This window comes from Taudactylus pleione, unplaced genomic scaffold (genome assembly GCF_031769625.1).
Source record: "Taudactylus pleione unplaced genomic scaffold, aTauple2 ptg000018l, whole genome shotgun sequence".
Classification (NCBI taxonomy): Eukaryota; Metazoa; Chordata; class Amphibia; order Anura; family Myobatrachidae; genus Taudactylus; species Taudactylus pleione.
The window spans coordinates 21,067,124-21,088,324 of NW_028284420.1; the positions used below are offsets into that span (position 1 = coordinate 21,067,124).

Consider the following 21,201-nt stretch of genomic DNA (forward strand, 5'->3'; position numbering starts at 1 on the left):
TAGAAACTTGGGCATGAACATTCATTTAAATGTATGCTGAAAATTTTGCAAGAGCACTTATTCATTCTTTAATATCCACTGTAGCCTACTTTGGATTATCACAATTTAAAACCCTGACCCCAGTACTCTCTGCATAAACTTAATGTAATTGTCAATAAAAGCCTTTTTACACTTATGAAATGCTTGTAATTTGACTTCAGTATACCATAGTAACATCTGACAAAAAGGTCTAAAAACACTGAAGTAGCAAACTTTGTGAAAACCAATACTTGTGTCATTCTCAAAACTTTTGGCCATGGTTGTATACTTTTATAAAAAGTAGGTCTTATAATTTCTAAGAACAAAAAGTTTTTGAATGGCCCAAAGTATGGACTCCAGGCATCATACTACACTGTTATACATCAACAATGGGTGCATAACTTAAGTTTCCATTCTGAAAGAACAATCATAATATAATTTGGATTTCCCTTACCTGCGAAGCTTCTGCCTTATATCCTGGTTCGTGATCTCATTTTGTAGGTCCTCAAAGTCCTTAGCTGAAGTGAGGTTGCAGAAAACACGGTAGTCATTGTAAGGAGGGATACCATGATCTCGACCACGCTGGATGTTAATTGCAGCAAGATCTAAAGACACAGAATGCACAGCGGAGAAAAGTTTCTCTGTAAGCTCTAGATTCAGCAATGTCGTGGGTTCCCTCATCTTTCCAGGAACCCCAAAGAGTCCACGGAGCACAGGGTCTATCCCTCCCTCCTGTAGCAGCCTGAATGGACTGAAGAAGGCTTTGTGCAGTGGGAGGTGCCCTTGCTGGATGGGTTGGAAGGTTTCATTTAGTCTATATAAAATGGGATTAATCAATGTGTGCCCAAACCGGAAAGCAGCAGTGGCAAAAGCATTAAAAATACCACTATTCATATTAGGGTCATAGCCTCTGTATTCCCCCAACATGCGCATTCCAGTTTCTCCAAAGACTTTAGGAAGCCAGTGAGCATATGTGATGTGCTGCATTTGAGCAACCACTAATTTCCTAGCTTCATGATATACCTTGTCCCCATTCCAGTGAGGATTGAGTTTGAACAGATGTTCTGCAATACGATTATGTTCTCTGAACCACAACGTGTGCATGGAGGTAAGGCCAAGCTGCTCATTAGCACGATGATCTCCTGCCAGAAAGCAAGGAACTGAGCTTTCTTGCTCATCCCTCATACATTCTGTAGGAGGCCCATTGGCAAAAGGCATCAGATGCTTTCCCGAACTAGACACCATTCTGCCAACTTTTAGCATCCCCCCCTGGTTATGAATGGCTCTCAGCTCTTGGGATTCCTCCTCAGTACTTCCATAGACATTAGAAGCATCGAGGTAGGAGGTGACCAAATTTACCTGCTCACGATAATAGGCAGAGTCCAGGAGAAGGGAAGTCACTCCACTCCCACAAACAGGACTAGACCGTGCAAAGAACATGCAGCGCCCATTGCTCACGCGAGGATCGTTCTCAGGTATAGTGATGGGAAAGCAGGGCGGGTCATTAGTACACACCTGACTGCAAGGCAGAGCATCAGAAAACCGAGACATACTGAGGGCTGGTATAGTTTGGTCCAGATCATGGTCCAGGAACTGTCCCCATTGCATGAGCATGTGTGTATACTGGGAATCTGCAGTTATAGTCTCTGTGCCAATCATAGTAGTGGACACCAGACGAGGAAGAGGTAAAGGGAGGACCCCAGATTCTGAAGCACCAAGTCCACGAGGTAGATTGAATCCATTCTGGTAGGCGGGGCTAATCAGACGTTGGAAGGCAGTGAGCGATGTCCCCCACATTGGGTGTTGAATGTTGTTACAGGAGCCATCATGTGTGCGGTAACGTTGGTGAAAACAGATATCGGAGCAGTTAGGGGCCCGTCTCTGTGCAGTGCAGCCAGACACTGTGGCAATCATGTTCATGTAGTGAGGGGAGACCAGCTCACTATAGTGGTAGTCTGCATGGATAATACTGATATCATTAAATCCGTTCAAAAATATTGATGAAGAACTTAATGAAACATATTTAAGAAAAAAAAAGGTTTTGTACTCACCATTAAATGACTCGGTCATATATTTAATTGAGAGAGTGGGGATTATAGCAAAAATGAGCATAAGCCATGGCTACATGAAGTTGGCTACCAGTGGAAAATAAAATGTAACACAACAGTAGTATTTTCAAATTTAAAATACATTTTTAGTGAATGTAATAAAAAATGCATACATGAAAGAAATGTAAAAAGAGTTTCTTTGGTAACCACTCCTGGGAGCTCAATCATGAGTTAAAAAGTATGGGGCAGTAGGTAAGTTGTTCAAATAGTAGTGTCCAGAAGGAATAGCAGTGACCCAATGTTTAAAGCAAGTAACTACAGTATGTATCTGGAGCAAATAAATATTCTCTATCTATCTATATATAATGGAGGGTAAATACTGGCTGTTTGTACATGTAACCTACAAATGTTGGACAGCTTTATTTTATATACTCAAATTTACATATATTTCTGGGACACCAAGGCACATACCCCGAATCCGGTACAATCTGTTAAATCTAGCATTCCTACCCTAACCCACACACACAAATAAAATATACAAACATCTAGGGGTATATTTACTAAAGTAAGAGCTTTTAGAAGTGGAGATGTTGCCCATAGCAACCAATCAGATTCTACTTCACATTTAACTAGCACCTTCTAGAAGAAAATAGCTATAATCTGATTGGTTGCAATGGGCAACATCTCCACTTCTAAAAACTCTCACTTTAATATATTTACCCCGTAGTGTTCATTCTAGCACCCTGCACCTGTTACAACCTATGCAGTTCCTCTTTCCTGCCTTGGGTGTCGCTCTCTGGTGCTTACAAACTAATATAAACTAAGCCAGAAGCTACTAACCTACTGTTGCCTTCTGCAGCAGTGTGCACCCCTAGCTAGTTACTTCTATGCCACCAAATGAAACATTTTAAGCCGTGATGAGCTTTACATGGAGGATAGGCATAGCCTGATTCGGAGTTGGACTCGAGGGCAATTGTGGACAGATCTTGTGGATTTCTGATACTGCACAAGCGGTGGATCAGGCATACACACACACACTGACAGATCACTAGTGTGCACAGATTGATACCTCCGTCGAATGGCCACAATTACAATGGGTGTGGTATAAGAGATAGACAGTAATTAGTTAGACAATGTCTAGATAGACAGTTAATAGTTAGACAAGTATAAAAGTTTGACACAGACAAAAGTCAGACACACTAAGGTTAGACATGTAAAAAGTTTGACAGGTACAAAAGGTTTAAATTGGTGCTTTAAAAATCACACCACCAATTAAACTAGACACTACTGCGGCATCACATACTTGTGCTGTTCAGATTTCTGGGGAGACCTTGTTGCACATGTTGCTCTATTAATTCCAGGGTCCTTTCCAGGATTTCTGCTGCTCTTACGGTCTCAATAGCTTGGGGATCTCGAGGGTAACGGGCAAGGGCAAAGAGGTCACTTGATGACTTAGGAAGCCTGTGTAAAGACGAAGCATAGCTTTTCTATAGATTTAGCAACATTATCACATTCACTCTCTGGTGCAAATTCAGAGTTGCACGCAAGATGGCCTCAAGTGTGGCCTCAGTGCTTATATGGAAAGAAGTGTGGATCTGGTTGGGTGTAATAAAATGACAAAGATCAACAATGTATAGGTCAACACCAACTGGTTGGCAGTCAATAGGTGGACAGGTACAGAAGGTAATTTTTTTTTAGTTTTCTAACCCTAATCTTCACCCTAACCCTCCCCATTATGCCTATCCCTAACCGTCCCTCCTATTGCCTAACCCTCAGGTAAGTGTCTAACAAAAAAATAAATAAAAAAGCGTTGACTATTTGAGTCAACAGTTTGTACCTGTCGACCTATATAATGTCGATTTTTTTTTTAGTATCGACCTTCCAACCGGAACCTTGTGGATCTCTGAATGTATCTATGTGCACCACCCTGTCCATCAACACAAGAGTAGAAAAGATCCTTTCAAAATCAGACAGATCTCTGCATATGCTTAAATCAGCTTAGCCCGCAATTCCACCCAACGCCTACGTCATCCTTAGAACACTTTGCCTGCATGCTAATGCCCTGCTACAGTCCATTTACAGCTGTGCAGCCTTAAGTTGAGATGCGACAGATGCGTATGACTATGAATCACCAGTAGATGCTCATAGTTGCATAAGCTCGGCAACAGAACAAAAAGTGACAAGGTCCACCTGTAAAATGGATTGTTTGCAACTCTGCTTTGCAGACAATGGAGCTGGTTCAGACTCCCTAAGTATGGACCCTTTGCCTGCCAAGCAGACACAGTTGTGTGGTTCTCCTACCAGCTGAACAAATGTCTGTGGGTGGCATTGAAGCTGATGTTGACACTTTCAATAGCTTCTTGCAAGGACATCTTCACAAAGGCATCTCCATCACGCATTAAGCCTAATAGGAAACAGATGTATCTATTTTCTTAACAATGTCTCAGGTGTAGTAAAGACACTTATTTAAAAAATGATTTATGAGAATGCTGTCAATCTTACCATTTGGCTGAATGAAAAGCTGTACAGAGCTGGAGCTGACCCCCATGGAACTGGTGGCATGACACTCATACTGCCCCTCATCCTGAAGTAGAACACCCAGAATCTGGAGTGTTCCCGATTGGTGAATTAGAAATCTTCCATCATTTGGCAATTCCCCTCCTAATGACAAAACACTAACAGCATAACCGCACTATGCAACCTGTATCATTGATGGTATATAGAGAGCAAACAATACATGTAATAGTTTTGGATTTATGGAAAGAAAGTCAATTTTATTTAAACATTGAGACTGAGTATTAAATAAAGCAGTAAGTGATCTACTTACACAGCAATGTTGGTTTGCTGTAAAATGGTTGTGTGAGTGTAGAAAGAGAACATGTAAGTTTTGCATGAACTGTGTGAAGGGGAAGTAACTGGATAGAAGAGCTTATGTAAATTATGTAGGTAATTCAGGAATTTGATTAGCTTGTCTGGAGGGGTGAGTTTTCAGGGAACACTTGAAAGTTAAAAAAAAAAAAAAAAAAAAAGTGTTCTGGTAAAACTTACCCTTGTTAACTCTCTTTCTTCGAAGTCTGTAGGGTCCACAGGGGAGACAATGGGATGTAGGTGGGACCTAAAGGACCGGACACCAACAGCAAAGCTTTTCAATTCCAGGATGCTCCGGTCCTTCCCCCTATACACCGGCCCACTGCCTGAGGGCAACACAGTTTTGTTAACAAAGCCCAAGGCAGGAGCAGGATAGGAGAGAAAAAAAAGACTGGTAGACTGAAGAATCACACTCTCACACAGAGAAGGAAACAAGTGACCAAGAGAAGAAACCCATAAAAGCCAGGTGCGTCAAGGCGGGTGCCCTGTGGACCCTATGGACTTCAAAGAAAGAGTTAACAAGGGTAAGTTTTACCATAACTCCTTTTCTTCAGGGTCCATAGAGCTCCACATGGGAGACAATGGGAATGTCCCAAAGCAGTTCAAGGGCGGGAACGCTCCTGAGCTGAGAGGAGAACCCAACGCCCGAAGGCAGCATCCTAAGAGACAAATGTATCAAAGGCATAAAACCCAAGAAAGGTATGGACAGAAGACAATGTGGCCGCCTTGCATAGCTGTTCAGCAGAGGAGCCACACCGGGCTGCCCACAAGGGACCCACAGAGCAAGTGGAATGTGCAGATACTGTAGCCGGCGCAGGAAGGTCAGTCTGCTTGTAAGCCTGTGAGATAGTCATGCAAATCCATCTGGCCAGAGTGTTTGCTAGCTGGCCATCCCTTCTTGTGGAATCCATATAAGACAAAGAGGGAGTCCGATTTCCTGATTGAAGATCTACATGGACTGTACTACTTCCGAGCATGGACCACAACCAAAGAGGTCTTACCTGCCTCACTAAGATAGAAATGAGAAACCGCCTTGGGAAGGAAGCCCTAACACGTTCTAAGAACAGCCCGGTCCTAATGAAAGATTAAAAAGGGGGAGCGACATGAAAGCGCCCCTAAATCTGATACCTTACGGGCAGATGCTATAGCTAGAAGTAACAGTCTCCACAGTTAGCCATTTGACATCCACTGATTCCAGGGGTTCGAATGGAGGTTCCTGAACTGCATGGAGCACTACTGACAAATCCCATGGAGCCACAGGAGGGACAAAGGGAGGTTGCATACATAGAACACCTTACAGGAAAGTGTGAACATCTGGTAGAGGAACAATTCCACGTTGGAACGATGGACCAAGCAGAGACGTGTACTTTCAGAGATGCTAGGTGGGGACCTATATCCAATTCAGCCAGTAGAAAGGCAAGCATTCTAGAAACCTTAAAAACCTTGAGTCATAGTTTCTAGGAGCACACCATTGAAAATATGTATGCCATATTCGGTGATAAATTCTGTCTGAGGCCGGTTTACGTGCTCTGAGCATGGCCTGGACCACAGAGCTGGTAAATCCCTTAGCCATTAGGAGGGATGTCTCAAGAGCCAAGCCGTTAAAGACAGATGGGCTAGGTCCGGATGTAGACATGGACCCTGACAACAGGTCTACTCATAGAGGAAGTTGAAGAGGAGTGTCTATGGAGAGACTTTGAAGAAGATCGGAGTACCAATGGCGTCTGGGCCAAGCCGGAGCTATGAACAGGACTGTGCCCCCTTCCTGCTTGAACTTTTGAAGAACTTGAGGTAGCAGGGATATTGGAGGGAAGAGATACGCCAAATGGAAGAACCACTTCACAGATAATGCGACCATGAAGGCCGCGTTAGGGTCCCTTGTACTGGCTCCATACACTGGAAGTTTGTGACTGTCTTGAGGCCATGAGTTCCACATCCGGTAGACCCCATTTGTCCACCAGGAGCTGAAAGACTTCTGGATGTAGAGACCATTCTCCTGCATGCACATCGTGATGGCTGAGGAAATCTGCTTCCCAATTGAGAATTCCTGGAATGAATACTGCGGAGATTGCTGGGAGATGGCGTTCGGTACATGTGAGAATGTGGGACACTTCTGCCATTGCTGTCTGACTTCGAGTGGCTCCTTGGTGATTAAGGTAGGCCACTGCCGCGGCATTGTCGGACTGTACTTGTACTGGCCTGCCCTAAAGAATATTCTGAGCTAGAGTGAGAGCTCTGTAGATGGCTCGAAGTTCCAGGACATTGATTGGTAAACCTGCCTTGGCCGGGGTCCAGCGGCCCTGGAAGGAGTGCTCGCTGGTTATTGCACCCCACCCATCTGTGGAGAGGATAGCCCAGTCCAGGATCCAAAAGGAGCGACCCTTGTCTAAATGGGATGTCTGTAGCCACCAGGCTAGGGACAAACGAACCTCTGGGGGGAGGCCCATCGTCTGGGATCTGAGCATATGGGGTAGCCCGTTCCACCTGGAGAGGATCAGGTGTTGTAGTGGCCTTGAGTGAAGCTGAGCGAACTCCACCATGTCGAAGGTGGACACCATGGATCCTAAGGTCTGCATTGCAGAGTGAATTGACACTCGGTAACTGTGGAGCAGTCTGCGCACTCGGTGCTGGAGTATGGAGATCTTGTCTGGAATTCTGAAGATTCTCTGAACCGGAGTCCAGGAGGGCTCCCAAATGTACAATTCTTGGAGAAGGTGTCAGGGAAGACTTTTGCCAGTTGATCAGCCAACCATGTGTTGTAAAAAGGCATTGGTTACCTGCAGATGGCGGTGAAGAATTTCTAGGAGCTGGCCAACAGCAAGAGATCATCCAAGTTTGGGAGTAGTCTGATCCCTTGATGACAAAGATAGGCCGCTATAACTGCCAGGATCTTGTAAAGACCCGAGGGGCCATCGAGAGGCCAAACGGCAGAGCCTGAAAATGGTAATGCTGCTGTAATATAGCAAACCGGAGATATTGTTGATGAGAAGGCGCTATAGGTAAGTGTTTTGAATGTCCAGAGACACCATAAAATCCCCAGGCTCCATAGTTAGGATGATAGCGGAGGGTTTCCATGCGAAACCTGTGCACAGTGATAAACTTGTTCAGAGATTTGAGGTTGAGGATAGGCTGATGAGACCTGTTGGACTTCTGAACTAAGAAAAGGGTAGAATAATAGCCCTTGCCTCGTTGAGAGAAGGGGACCGGAATTATTATTCCTGAAATCAGTACGGACTGAATGGCTTTTTGGAGCAGTGGGCCCTTGATTGCGTCCGATGGAGGTCCTGTTCAAAATAACTGCTGGGGGGTCGCCTCAGGAAGGATAGGGCATATCCGTGGGAGACCACCTCTTACCCAGGCATCCAATGTGGTCCGACGCCAAAACTGGACGAATTGAAGAAGTCGGCCTCCCACCCTGGGAGCTCCCAGGGAGAGGCCTGCCCAGTCAAGCTGAAGGCTTGTCCTCAGATTTGGTAGGTGGATGTCTAGTAGCCCAGGTCTGTTTGGTCCTAGGCTTGAAGGCCTCAGGTCGATGCCTGATGCCTTGGAAAGGACTGATCTTTAACTTTTTCTTGAGGACGAAAGGACCGAAAGGATGACATCGAGGGCAGGAACGCAGTCTTGGAAGCTGCCAAGATAGTCACAATTTTGTGGAATTCTGGTCCGAACAAGATATCCCCAGAATAAGGCAGAGACTCCAGAGCCCTTTTAGAGTCCTAATCTGCCTTTCATGAGCGGAGCCAAACAATACAGTGGGCCACTACAGAAGTGGCAGATGCCTTGGAGGCTAGGAGAGCCGTATCCATAGCTGCTTCACCTAAATAGGAGGCTATGTCCCTAATGCGAGATATGTAGGACAGCTGTTCCCTCAAAGCATTAGGGGGATATGTCTCTTCTAGGGCCTCTTCCCAACTCACAATGGCTTTTGCCACCCAGGTCGTAGCCCTAGCAGGACGAGTAATAGCTCCTGTAAGAGAGTATATAGGTTTTAGACAAGCTTCCATCCTTCTATCCATAATCTCCTTCAAGGAGGTTGCAGTATGTATAGGTAACGTAGTATTCTTGACCAGACGTGTTACGTGGGAATCCACTGCTGGGGGAAGTTCCCATTTAGTGCAATAAGTAGCGGGTAAAAAGAGGGTAAAAGGAACTTAAACGTTTAGGCAGTTTAAATCTTTTACTGGGCATATTCCATGCCTCGCTCATGTGATCAGATAACTGGTCAGAGTGAGGAAACTCTGGTAATAACTACCTTTTGCCGTTTAAAAAGTGGCTGTTTTGTCTTAGGAGAGAGTTCTGCCTTTTCTATTTGCAGCATAGATTTCACAGCACTGACCATTGCAGGTGTATTCAATTTAGAGGGGCGCTCCAAGTCTCCCGAGGGGGGAGTCAGAGTGAGAGAGTTCTGTGTCTTCTGCCTCCCCAGATGATACATCAGACTCTGTCAGCTGGGTGGACTGGGAAGATAACACAGCATGCTTAGTAGGTTTACTAGGTAAAGGTCTCTCTTTTTGCAGCAGTTGCTGAAAAGCTGTAGAGGTATCAGCCAAACTCTGTACTGAAGTAGAAAGTACATCTACCCATGGAGGAGGCAAAGGATTTACAGGGAGCACCTGTTGTGGCCATCCCATTGGGGGAGCTACCACGGGGACCACTAAGTGGTCTGCAATTTTTGCCAGCACCTGTGAAAAGGTAGCCCAGGGTGGGTCCTGAGGAGAGGACACTGGGGCTGATTGGCCCAGGGCGGTATAACAAGTTGCACAAAGACCATCCTGAATGAGGTCCTCTGGAGCCAAGCCCCAGTGGCGTATCTATAATGGGTACAGTGTGTGCGGGGCACACGGGCCCCGTATCGCACACCCTGCACCAATATTATTTTAAACGTACCTGTCCATGGTGCAGCGGGTGTCAGCTCTGCTCAGAACACCGGAAAATGGCCGCCGCTGCTTCTGGCTAGCAGGGTGCCTGGGACGGCACCCTGCAGTTATTATTGCTGGTGCAGTGCCGCTTTGGATGCTCCAGGCAGGCATCCTGCAGTCTATGCAGTTGCTCGAAGCATCCTCAGATAAACGCCCCCTCTGTGCGACAACATGACGCCATGAGCTCAGGCGGCACAAGATGTCCAGCCAGTTTGTTACTATGCTGAGGTGATGTATGGATGAGATACTGTATGCAGATCTTATATGGAATAGGCCAAGTTGGGAGATGAAGTGAAGAGATGTGTTTCATAGTTTGGTTGATAGCCTTATATGCAAGTAGAAGTATTTTATATTGAATTCCGCAAAATACAGGCAATGTAAGGACTAAGAGCAGAGCAGAGGTGGAAGAACATTTTGTGAGGAAAATCAAGAGAACCGCTGCATTAGACATAAACTGTATGGTTTAAAGTCTGTTTAACAGAAGACCAGTAGGGATATTGTTGCAATAGTTTGTGTAGATGAGTGCACAAATTCAAGTTTTTGCCGTGTTTTGTGTGAGATGCATACATATTCTGGAGATATTGCTTAGATGTATGCAATAGGCTTTGGATACAGATTGATGTGGGGAGCAAAAGGACAGTTCTGAGTCATGGATAACACCTAGGAGATTAGCTTGTGGGGCTGTAGTTTATTGTAGTGTTTATCAACGGAAATAGAGATATCAGGTCGTTAACTTCTGTTGGCCGGTGGCAATAATATTAACTGTTTTGAAAATGGAGTTTGAGGTGGCAAGATGACATTCATTATAAAGTGGCAGAAAGACATTCAGCAACACAGGCTGACACAGAAGGTGAAAGATCCGTAGAGGACAGGTATATTTGGTATAATCTGCATATAAATGATACTGAAACACAAAAGATGGACCTAGGACTGAGCTTTATGGAACTACAACTGATAAAGGAAGAGGAAAGGAGGTGAATGCAGAAAAGCAAACACTGAAAGAGCCATTTGTTATGCAAGATGAAAATCAGGACAGGACAGGGGGCCAGATTCAGACCCGTTCGCTAGATGCATACGCTCGCTCCCAGTGTGTGCAAATTCGGCTAAGTGACGACATGGCAGGCGATCGCATAGCAAGGCATAAGCACGCCCACTATGTCTTGGCGTGCGATAGCTATGTGTATGTAGGCGCCCATCAGCGTGTCTTAAGATGCCCACTAGCGCACATCATCTCCAGGAAGTGTATGCAGCCTGCGGTACATCGAGGATCATCGAAAGCAAACGCAGGGCTTGTGGGTGATTCTACCCTAGCACTGCAAGCACTTCAGTGTAAAATACAGCCAAGTGACGTGTACAATGATGCATCTTTGCTAATTATGCACACCCATAAAACTCCGTTTTGATGGCCAGACACGCCTGTGTTCGCAGCACCACTCCCCCGTTTAAAGCACATTCCCCTGTTACCACCCACAAACGACACATTCTGTCACTCAAAGTAACATCCAGTCTGTACTACGAGCGCACAATTCCCGATCACAGTTACTGGTTCGCGCATGCGTATTTTGCCGCATGCGCAGATGGGTGACTATTGCCCATAGCAAGCCTCTACAAATTAGCGAACGGGTCTGAATCAGGGCCAGTGTTCTAAAGACCTAGGGACTGTATGAGATGAGAGTGGTCAACAGTGTCAAATACAGCAGAGAGATCCTGGAGAATTATAAGTAATGACCGGTCACATCTGAGACTGGAGAAGAGGACGTGGTGGGCCTAAGTTGGGGAAAGAAGCGGAGACGAGGGGCCTGGATGTACGTTCTCCTCATCCACAGGTCTTGAGTGTTGGCGAGACCTGGGCAAAGGTGCGGAGTCTAACCCACAGGATGGTGTTCGCCAGTGCCCCCCCCAATTGGGATATGGGCTTAGATGCACCCCGTGAGCAGGTCGCGGTCCTTTGACCAGGTACCCAAGCCCTGCAGGGATAGAGACACTACACCCGTGGCCCAGTGAGGATATGCCTGCTTAGGCACCAAACAGTCCCTTAAAACACTGTATAGAAAACACCTTGACACGAGGATCAAATGTCAACAAGGATTTCAAGTGGGAAGCAACTCACGGTTACTTGAGACGTCGCCAGAGATAGAAGGCACACGGGTAGAGGTGGTATACGTTGTAGCACGGATGTTCACTGGAGACGTAAGGCACACAGGTGGGGATGGTAACACTACTGCACGGGTATTCACCAGAGATATATAGGCACGCAGGTAAAGGTGGCAACACTGCTGCACGGGTATTCACCAGAGATGTATAGGCACACAGGTAAAGGTGGTAACACTGCTGCACGGGTATTCACCAGAGATGTTTAGGCACATAGGTAAAGGTGGTAACACTGCTGCTGTACGGGTGAATTGGAACCTGGACCGGGAACTCACTAAAGCACGCTAGGAGACAACCGTTGTTCAGGCAATTTCCCATAACCTGTGGAACAGTTTTATACCCAGGGGAACCCTTAGACAGGTGCACAGCATCAGCTGAAAACGGGCCTATCAGGGAGAAGGGTCCAGTCACATGGGCCGTCTGTCATGGCGGCGCCCATGTTCGGATTTGCGATGCCGGACACCAGCCCTCCAAGAAGCCACAGCATGCGGGGAGAATACTCAGCTTCTCCCCCGCCGTCGCGCAGGCCGAACGATCACCCAGGATGAGAGGGGAAGCCGGCGGTGTGGTAAGCGGGCGCCGATCCACGGCTGAGCCCTGACATGACCATTAAAATTTAGCAGTCATCAAATCATTGACCACCTTAGTCAGTACAGTATCTGAGTCTTGGGAACAAAAGCTGGACTGAAGTAGGTCCCAATAAATGGTGTGAGGTGGAGGTATGCAAGCCTTGCAAAAACACTTGTAGGGGCAAAGGAGTGGAGATGGGACGGTAAAATGAGAGATGGTTTGGATCAGAATTTTGTTTGGCGATTTTCACAATTCTTGAAGAAAAAAATCCAAATGCTTGAATAATAATGGAAAGACACCAGTACAGATTTAATATTGGGATGAGCACAAGAGACAGGGCTCGACTGATTTGTGAGAATTTAGGGCCAATAGGAGAGGTTATACTCCCCATCCATTAATGCAACTTTAAAAATGAAGGGAATTGCAGAGTTCTTAATGCAGGTACACACTCCACATACTAAACACTGCCAATCAGAATAATTATAATAAACTCTGCAATATAACATAGTAAATGTAAGCTACTTAGCATAATTTTGGTCAAAAATATGGGCCCATCCACTGCATCCAGGTGACATCATCAGGTGGGTCCCGTGGACCCTGGCCTGGGGGGTCCCGTGCCCTAGATTTGAACCTTAGCGTTAGGAATCCACCAGATGAGGATGTCACCTGGGCACGGTGGGTGGGCCCATTTTTTTTTGTTAAGCAACTCACATTTACTTATATTGCAGAGTTTATTATAATTATTCTTATTAGCGGTGTTTAGTATTTGGAGTGTTCATCTGCATATTCTGTTTTTTCTATGTGGAACTACTAGTCTCAGCATGGTAGCACCCCCCATTATGTTTATAATTAGGGTGCGCAGTCCAAGGCTCCCCCCATAAAATTCATATTGCTCAAGTTTCTCTCTCTTACACATTGTGGAGGCAGCCATTGTGAGATCTGAACCAACATTTATGAGAATGCAGCCTAATAATTCACTAGGAAGTAGTCAGCATTCATTTTATTCCTTATTGAAGTTACTGCTTCCTAGAAAAAAAGGACAGTAGAGCATGTGCCCGCTTACGGTGGTGGTGACACAGAGTATGCAAGGTCTTTCCTGTATAGAAGCCAGTCTCTCTGAGGACTCTCGGGGGCATGACCTTCCTCTGTGGAGGATGGAGCTGAAGATACACGGTAGTGCACTCTGGATGGAGGGTGCGCTGTGACGTGCCTCCAACACTACGGGGTCCTGGCAACAATGGGGGAAAGGAGACAGCGCAAAGTGCTCTCCTCTAACAAGAGCTACAACTGTAATGTATTTACTTGTTAAAATAAATTCTAGTACAGTACTTATATACTGTAGTACCAGGGTGAAATATTTTAAATTGTGTTTATTTATAGATATTGAATAGTACAAACACATACACATATAGCACAGAACAAACAGACAAATGTGTGTAAATCCAAATATCTGGTATAGAGGAGGATAAAAGAGAAAGTGTATTTTATTTTTAGCTGCCCGGTTAATCCGCACCATTGTTTATACTGTATCTACAATCAGCCTTCCCATGCAGCATGTTTCCCTCCCTTAGATCCCTGTGAATAGGCTGCACGTTGATGAAAGGGATCATGTTGTGCTCTGCCATTGTGTGACCCTTTTCATGTTAGCACATATTTGACCTGAAACTGGTTTGCCCAGTATTTTCCATTTCGTTTTTCAGTTCAGAGAGCTGGTGGTATTGTACATTATCATATCTAGTAAACAAAGTGCATTCTGCCACCCACACCCTCAATTCATTCGTCATATTCACTCTAAGCGCTTCCTAGAGGACAGGATGCTGGACACAGAATCTCATGAAACCAGTTTCAGCGCCCCCAAAAAGTCTGCCCTTATCTTTAATAGACAATAGTGCTCCTTTAATGCCATCTTAGGACACGGCACGCTATCATGTGTGTTATAGCCTGCTGAGGGCTGCCAGTTATACAGCGTTTGGTAGAGAGCCCATCCCTACCAAGCAGAGATCAACTGAGACAGGTTCTTTGTCAGAGTATTAAAATAACAAAGCATTACAATGGCGATGATAATTCAAAAATGTAGCTGCACAAAGTGAATAACCAAAAAGGTATATCTTACTGTGCATAGGGCACTATGCGCCTGATAGACACTAACACAGCGTGACTGCGTAGTCATGCTAATGCCGCAGCCAATGGGATTCACAGATACCCACCAGCTGCGGCTCTAAGCCACGCTTTGTGTAAAAGGTCGCACCATCGGACATTAGAGCAGCTCTATGGTTGCTCAAAATCTCTGTTGGAACATGGCCCCTGGTACCAGTGCAACTGCGAAAAAAGATGCAGTCGCTGGCTGCAACATGACTGCGTCTGACTAGTCATCCCCGTTACCTCCCAGGAACGCCTAATGAAATTGCTTCTCAGTCAAAATCGTTCTGCGATCCCCGGCGGTAACCATCAGGACGTATGCGCAGTACAAAAATCATGGGACAACTGTGAACCATCAGCAGTGCTTTAGGTCCTATGTGAAGGAATAAGAGCATGCCTACTATTCCCAGGAAGTACTCTCCCTGATCTTTAAGAGTCATAACAATGGCTTGCTACAGCTATATTTGCAACATAGAGCATCATCCACAGGCAATGATGTCACTGTACTCCATGCAAAACAATAGGCAGTCCCTCATCTTAACCAGTTTCTAGTGAATAAACTGTACTTAGTGAAGGACCACTGTGTTTGTGAAACATAGAATGGGTACCAGTGAGACATAATAGATTGCTTCCATAAAATAAACAAAAATGTGGAAGTGTGTTCCTCGCACCAGATGTACAGTCTACATACACAGTAGGAGAAAGACATCCCCAAAAACAGCAGTGCCAATTCCTGAATCAGTTAGATCATTTTGCCTAAAAATAATGGTAAATTATGCCCCAAGGTCTCTGTACCATACATAGTAAATGGGAAAGTTTGATCTGCCCCTTCCATTATGGAACTAGACAGTCTTATTGAGACCATGGACAGTCACAGAAGGCTTTTCTGCTCTTAAGGGAGAGGTAGAACCCATGAAAGGGAGCTACAAAACTGTTATCTAGTACTCCCCATGTGCCCATTTTGTGCACCTGCACGTTGAACCTCAAGTTTAATATTATTGTAGAAGGACGTGTATATCCGCTTGGTTTGGGTATTCTATTATATTTATGGACATTTGATTCATGTGGTGTATATAGGCAAATACGGTGAAAGTAGCTAGCACCACAGCACTGGGGTCATGAGTTTGATTCCCAGCCATTGCCCTATCTGCGTAGAGTTTGCATGTTCTCCTTGTGATTCCTCCCACACGCAAAGTAAAACCCCAAACAAATACTGGTAGGATAAATTGGCTGTGGAGTTGAAATGTACCCCTAGTTGATTAACTGGTCCAAGTCTAGTATTTTTCCTCTGAATGGTTCCCTACCTCCTTCCATTACACTCTCTTGCCCTCTACAATGGACGCACTCCTATCAGTAACTGGGTGTCTCCATTTAGTCTAACCCTGATGATTTTGTTAATGTGATGACAATCACCTTTGTTTTTAAACAAAAGATTCATGTATGGAAAAAAATTCAGCTCATGGTCACATTAATATATTTAAAATGTCTTTTTACCCTAAATACGTTTATGTCCTGCAGCATTCCCGTAATTATTCCCATATTGACTATCGTTTTTGTTTGGGGGGGATGAGACCTCAAATTGCTCTCCATAGACTATGCAGATCTAAATCTGCAGGTGGCCTGGCTCTTTCTAACCTAAGACACTTGTTTGACAGCTGGTAATGATACCACTTTGGTGGGATTTCTCGGTGAGTGAGCAGGGTCCCCTTTAGCACCTTTGCAGGTTGTACTTTCTGTAAAAACATCAGGCAGACCTCCCCCCTTACTTAGACAGGCTCCGTTGGTTTGGCGCTTTGCCCAGGGACTATTTGGGGATGAAGGTATGGATCCTGATGTCCCATTCTGGTTTAATGGTGTTCTTTCTGAACTGGGTGTGCTAGGATCGGATAACTTTTGGATCTCTCATGGTGGTAAAACACTTGGGGGTCTATTTACTAAGCTGTTTTAGGAGATAAAGTGAACATTGATAAGGTACCAGCCAATCAGCTCCTAACTGCCATGTCACAGGCTGTGTGTGAAAAATGGCAGTTAGGAGCTGATTGGCTGGTACCTTGCCTCCATTCACTTTATCTCCTAGTCCTAACACAGCTTAGTAAATAGACTCCTTGGTCATTTGTATCATGATGGTGTCCTCTATTCCTTTGAATATTTGTGTATGAAGTTTGGCCTTACCCGTACAGCCTTCTATAGATATCACAATTTTTGTCATGCCCAGTTTGGATCTGATCCTATTTTGTTATCCCCTTCTCTTCTTAAACTTGCACTCCAACTACCCTTTCATAAGATGGTCTCCTACCTTTAAAGTGATCTCACCTCTCGTTATTTGCAAAATGCCATTCTTCCCCTTCATAATCAAATGGGAATTTGGGTTCACTTCAGGATGAGCAATGGACACAACAAATCCGTTATTTTATTTTGCATAGGTCCTACTGTTTCCCTGTCTCTACTGTGTATATTGATACTAATATCCCAAACAATTGCCCCAAATGTCATGCACTTGGCTGTGATTTGTGGCATTTATTAGGGGCGATTTTTGGAAATTAGTTTGGTCAGATATTCAATTTACGCTTCCATCATTACCACCACCAGAAGCCAAACTTTGTTTATTTGCTTTAGATGTCGAAGAATTGTTTACTGTAAGTATTTATCATTTTGTTTTAGGCCTACCTATCTTGGCTATAGCAATTATTGCCCTCCCCTGGTGTGCTCCGGATCCTCCAGATATACACAAATGGTGGGCGCTGGTTAATGACACAATTGACCATGAAGATATGCAGGGGTGTCTTGAGAAGAGGGGGTCCGTGTGCATTCACCTTGCTGGGCCCCCTCCTCTCTCCCCGGCAGCCGACTGACGCGGCTGGCTGGCCACCACAGAGTCGGTAGACTCTGGGCACTAGAGTGTGTCCAGAATCTACTGTGCATGCGCAGAATGCCGTAAAAATGGCCGCGGCGTCCATTTTCCAGTGTTCTTGCAGCACCCACACCCGACGCAGGACCACGGACAGGTGAGTTTTAGATAATATGGGTGAACCCATTATAGATACACCCCTGAAGATCTGTTTATACCTTCCGCAAGGCCTTCCCTAAATTTCATAAGCTCTGTGTTTGATGGTCTCTTTCTCCACTGTGCCTTCAGAGAGATCCTCCTCTGTAATGCATCTTCTCTTCTTTGCAAAAAAAGAATTAAATTCTTCTATGCTCCCCCTTAGGGTTTTTTTTTGTTTTTTTTGTTAATTTTCCCTTCTTTTACTTATTTCCTGCTGCCTCCATGCACCAGATGGGTATATGCTTCTTTCATGAGGTCAGGCTTGGCTTATTATTATTATTATCTCTTTGACCATACATTTTGATATTTTACAGAGCCGTAACTAGACTTTTTGGTGCCCTGTGCCAGAAAGAGCATCGGCGCCCCCCTCATTTTTCAAAGGGACATAATGCACCCGAAAAAGGGCCATGGCCTCATGGGGAAAGGCCAGGGAAGAGATAGGGGAGACCAGGAGATGCTGGGGATGAAATAAGAGGAATCTACAAGCAAGAATGATAATAAACATAAATTTGACAGGCCCAAACAGCGCCCCCCTGACCTGTGGTGCCCTGCGCGATGGCACCGGCCGCATTACCCTAGCTAGGGCCCTGATATTTTATGATGTGTTCTCGGTCGTGTTTTTTGAAAAAAAAAAAAAAAAAAAATGTATAAGCATTTTCTTTTTGTTATGTTTAGAACATGTAGGAAATTTGTGGAATTAAAAAAAAAAAAAAAAAAAAAAAAAATACACGATTTAAAAAAAAAAAAAAAAAAAGTAACCCTAGTGTTTGTGCACGCTTGTGCATTAGGCAATTTAAACAAAGATGAAATAGGGCAGGGACTGATAAAAAAGACATATTTGCTGTACACAGCTGCATAATTGGTGGAGCTATATAAATAATAAACATGTAGGAAAATGCATTAAGGGAGTGAGTGGGTGCAGCTTTACAACTATTAAAGTTTTATTGCCTAATGATGTGTGTGGTTGTGGACTTTGTGTTATGACTTTTTAGATAGGTAGAGCACACTTGAGATGCCTGTCCCTGATATGATCAAGAACAACTCTGGCAAGAATAGAATCTCCAAGTGGTTCTACTGCACAAATTATCGCCCACTACAGCTCACATAAAACCACAGGACAGGGCAGGAGCACAGTGCTGTAACCAAGACAGCAGATCACATCCACTACATCTCACAGCTTTTACTAGCTCATTACTCCCCTAAAGGGAGTAGGCACCCCTCCACTTACCGGTAAGTTCAATATCATTTGGGTGATCACACCTATACTCATGAACCAGCCAAAACCACTCGTATCCAAAGAACTCGACCAATAAAAATTGCTGAGAAAGTCCATAAAAAGAAACCGTTCATTAAGTTCCAAGCTATACCCCTAAGAAGCTCGGACCCCTTCCCCAATCCCATCCACAACCTAGTTCCCATACCCAGCTGACAACACATTCCTTTACCCCCATCTCTGGATTCTGACCACATATTTGACTTTTCCTGCCCCAATATATTGTTTTGAAAAACATTGCTTCTGTCATTTATAGCAGCACTGCAAAAGGTGTTATCCCTTACCTAGACTAATATACCACACAACAGAGACTAGACATACCACCAAACACAAATGAGAGCATACCGAATAAGTTTAACTTAAGGGACTGAGTTCAGCCCATGGTAAACGGATTCTCTTTTTCTTGTGAGTTTAGTGTATACCACCAAACACAATCTTTACCTATACAAACAGTCATGACAAAAAGTCCACATTCACACACACCATCAGACAATGAAACATCAATAGTTTCAGCACTGCACCCACACACCTCCTAAATAACCATGACGTTAGCTTCTTATTCGACCAGATTCTTATACACTTCTTATTCATGCTCCAAGCTCCAGCTTCTTATTCAGAATATGTTATATTAAAGCAATTCAATCAAGTTGGATCACTAAGTGAACATTGTATAAACAAAATTTCAATTGTATTTTGCCTGGCCAAAAAAGGTTTTGAGCATGAAATAAGCTGGCAGAGCCGGCATCATATTTGATCATATTTAATAAGTAGCCGTAGTTTTGCAAGGGTTAAACAATCTCGGGCTACACATTTGACACTTGCAACCAACAGAATGTGGTCACTTACATATGGTCCACTTACATTTTTCCTGGCCCAACAAGATTTTGGGTAGCAAAGTGGGCACAGGGGGGGGGGAACAGCCAAGGCGGCTCAATTGGGGTGCCACTGAAAAGTGGGCTGAGCGATGGGCGTGATCGGGTCAGTGTGGCCCCTCCCTCACTACACAATGCCGTGATTACCGGCATTGTAAAGCAGGAAGAGGACGGGACCTCTACGTTGAGATTCAATGCTAATTGTGTCATCGGCCGCCCAGACTGCCCACTTTTGCCGGGTAAGTTGGCAGTGACTGAGCATTTTACCGGGTCGCTGAGGACACCACCCGATTTCCACAAGCATCCTGGTTGATCTGGCAGTGTAGGCAGGTATGGTTTTAATATGGAAATTATTATTTCTCAAGAATTGGACTTCAGTATAAAAGGTTAGCAGTCTTTTACGCTTTATCCCCGTTCTCACTTTGTGCTCTATTTATTAACTTTATTTTTACTAAAGTGAAAAAGGGTGTTTTCACACCCTTTCCACATTATTTCAGTTTCACCTACAGTTACTATAGGGCAATTGGAGTAGAATTCATAAAATTGTACTCCAACCCCTAAGTATCACTTATTTTTAGTAATCAGATCACATTTCCCATAATTGTAATGGGAAATGTGATCCTACCAGAGTTACTAAAAATAAATTGTAAAAAAATACCGGGGAAAGCCCCGTGATAATAACGCCACCTGGAGGTGGTGTCATCCAGGGTCTCCCCCGATTACCGGACTCCTGCCCTGCTCGAACGGGGAGAGCACAGCCGGGAGTCGGCCCCAGTAATCAGCTGTGTGGTCTAAACAGACCACACGCTGACACAGTGGTCGGGGCTCCGGGTGACGTCCTCCCTTCAGACAGCTGGTCTCCCATGCTGCACTGCAGCCCTGTCATCAGGTGATCGGGTCCCAGTGCAGTATGGGATATCACCTGACCGGAGGACATGAAAGACATCACCGGAGCCAGGCTCATGCAGGCAAGTGTAATTAAGGGAGAGGGTTGCGGGAGGGGGGTCCCCGATCACTGGGGGCGGGGCAGAAGCGACGGTCGGTCGGCGCATGTGCGGGGCTCTGGTCACGGTATTTTTTGCGAAAGTACAGTGACTAGTGTGCGGAGGGGATTTGCAGGGACAGAGCTTTCTCGCAAGCTCTGTCCCTGCAAGAGATTTGTAGTAAATCCCTTTGATATTGCCTGACTTCGCAATGCAAATTCAGTCGGTATCACACTACAATCTGCATTCCCAATGATGATTGTAGTAAATGGAGGCCAAAAGGTCTAATTTAATTATTTCAACTCTTCATTTTT

General features: G+C 44.9%; 1 protein-coding gene across 4 annotated transcripts in view; it reads right to left on the minus strand.

Annotated features, from left to right (window-relative positions):
- LOC148540729 (peroxidasin homolog) overlaps nt 1-21,201 on the minus strand; it is a 75,519-nt gene that overhangs the window by 14,246 nt on the left and 40,072 nt on the right. For all 4 annotated transcript variants that reach the window (XM_088442852.1, XM_088442853.1, XM_088442851.1 and 1 more), the window contains 4 exons: nt 4,569-4,727; nt 4,368-4,470; nt 3,370-3,527; nt 473-1,973 (listed from right to left, as the gene is read on the minus strand). In XM_088442852.1, coding sequence (XP_088298978.1) covers nt 473-1,973; nt 3,370-3,527; nt 4,368-4,470; nt 4,569-4,727 — 1,921 coding nt within the window. The remainder of the gene's footprint in view (nt 1-472; nt 1,974-3,369; nt 3,528-4,367; nt 4,471-4,568; nt 4,728-21,201) is intronic.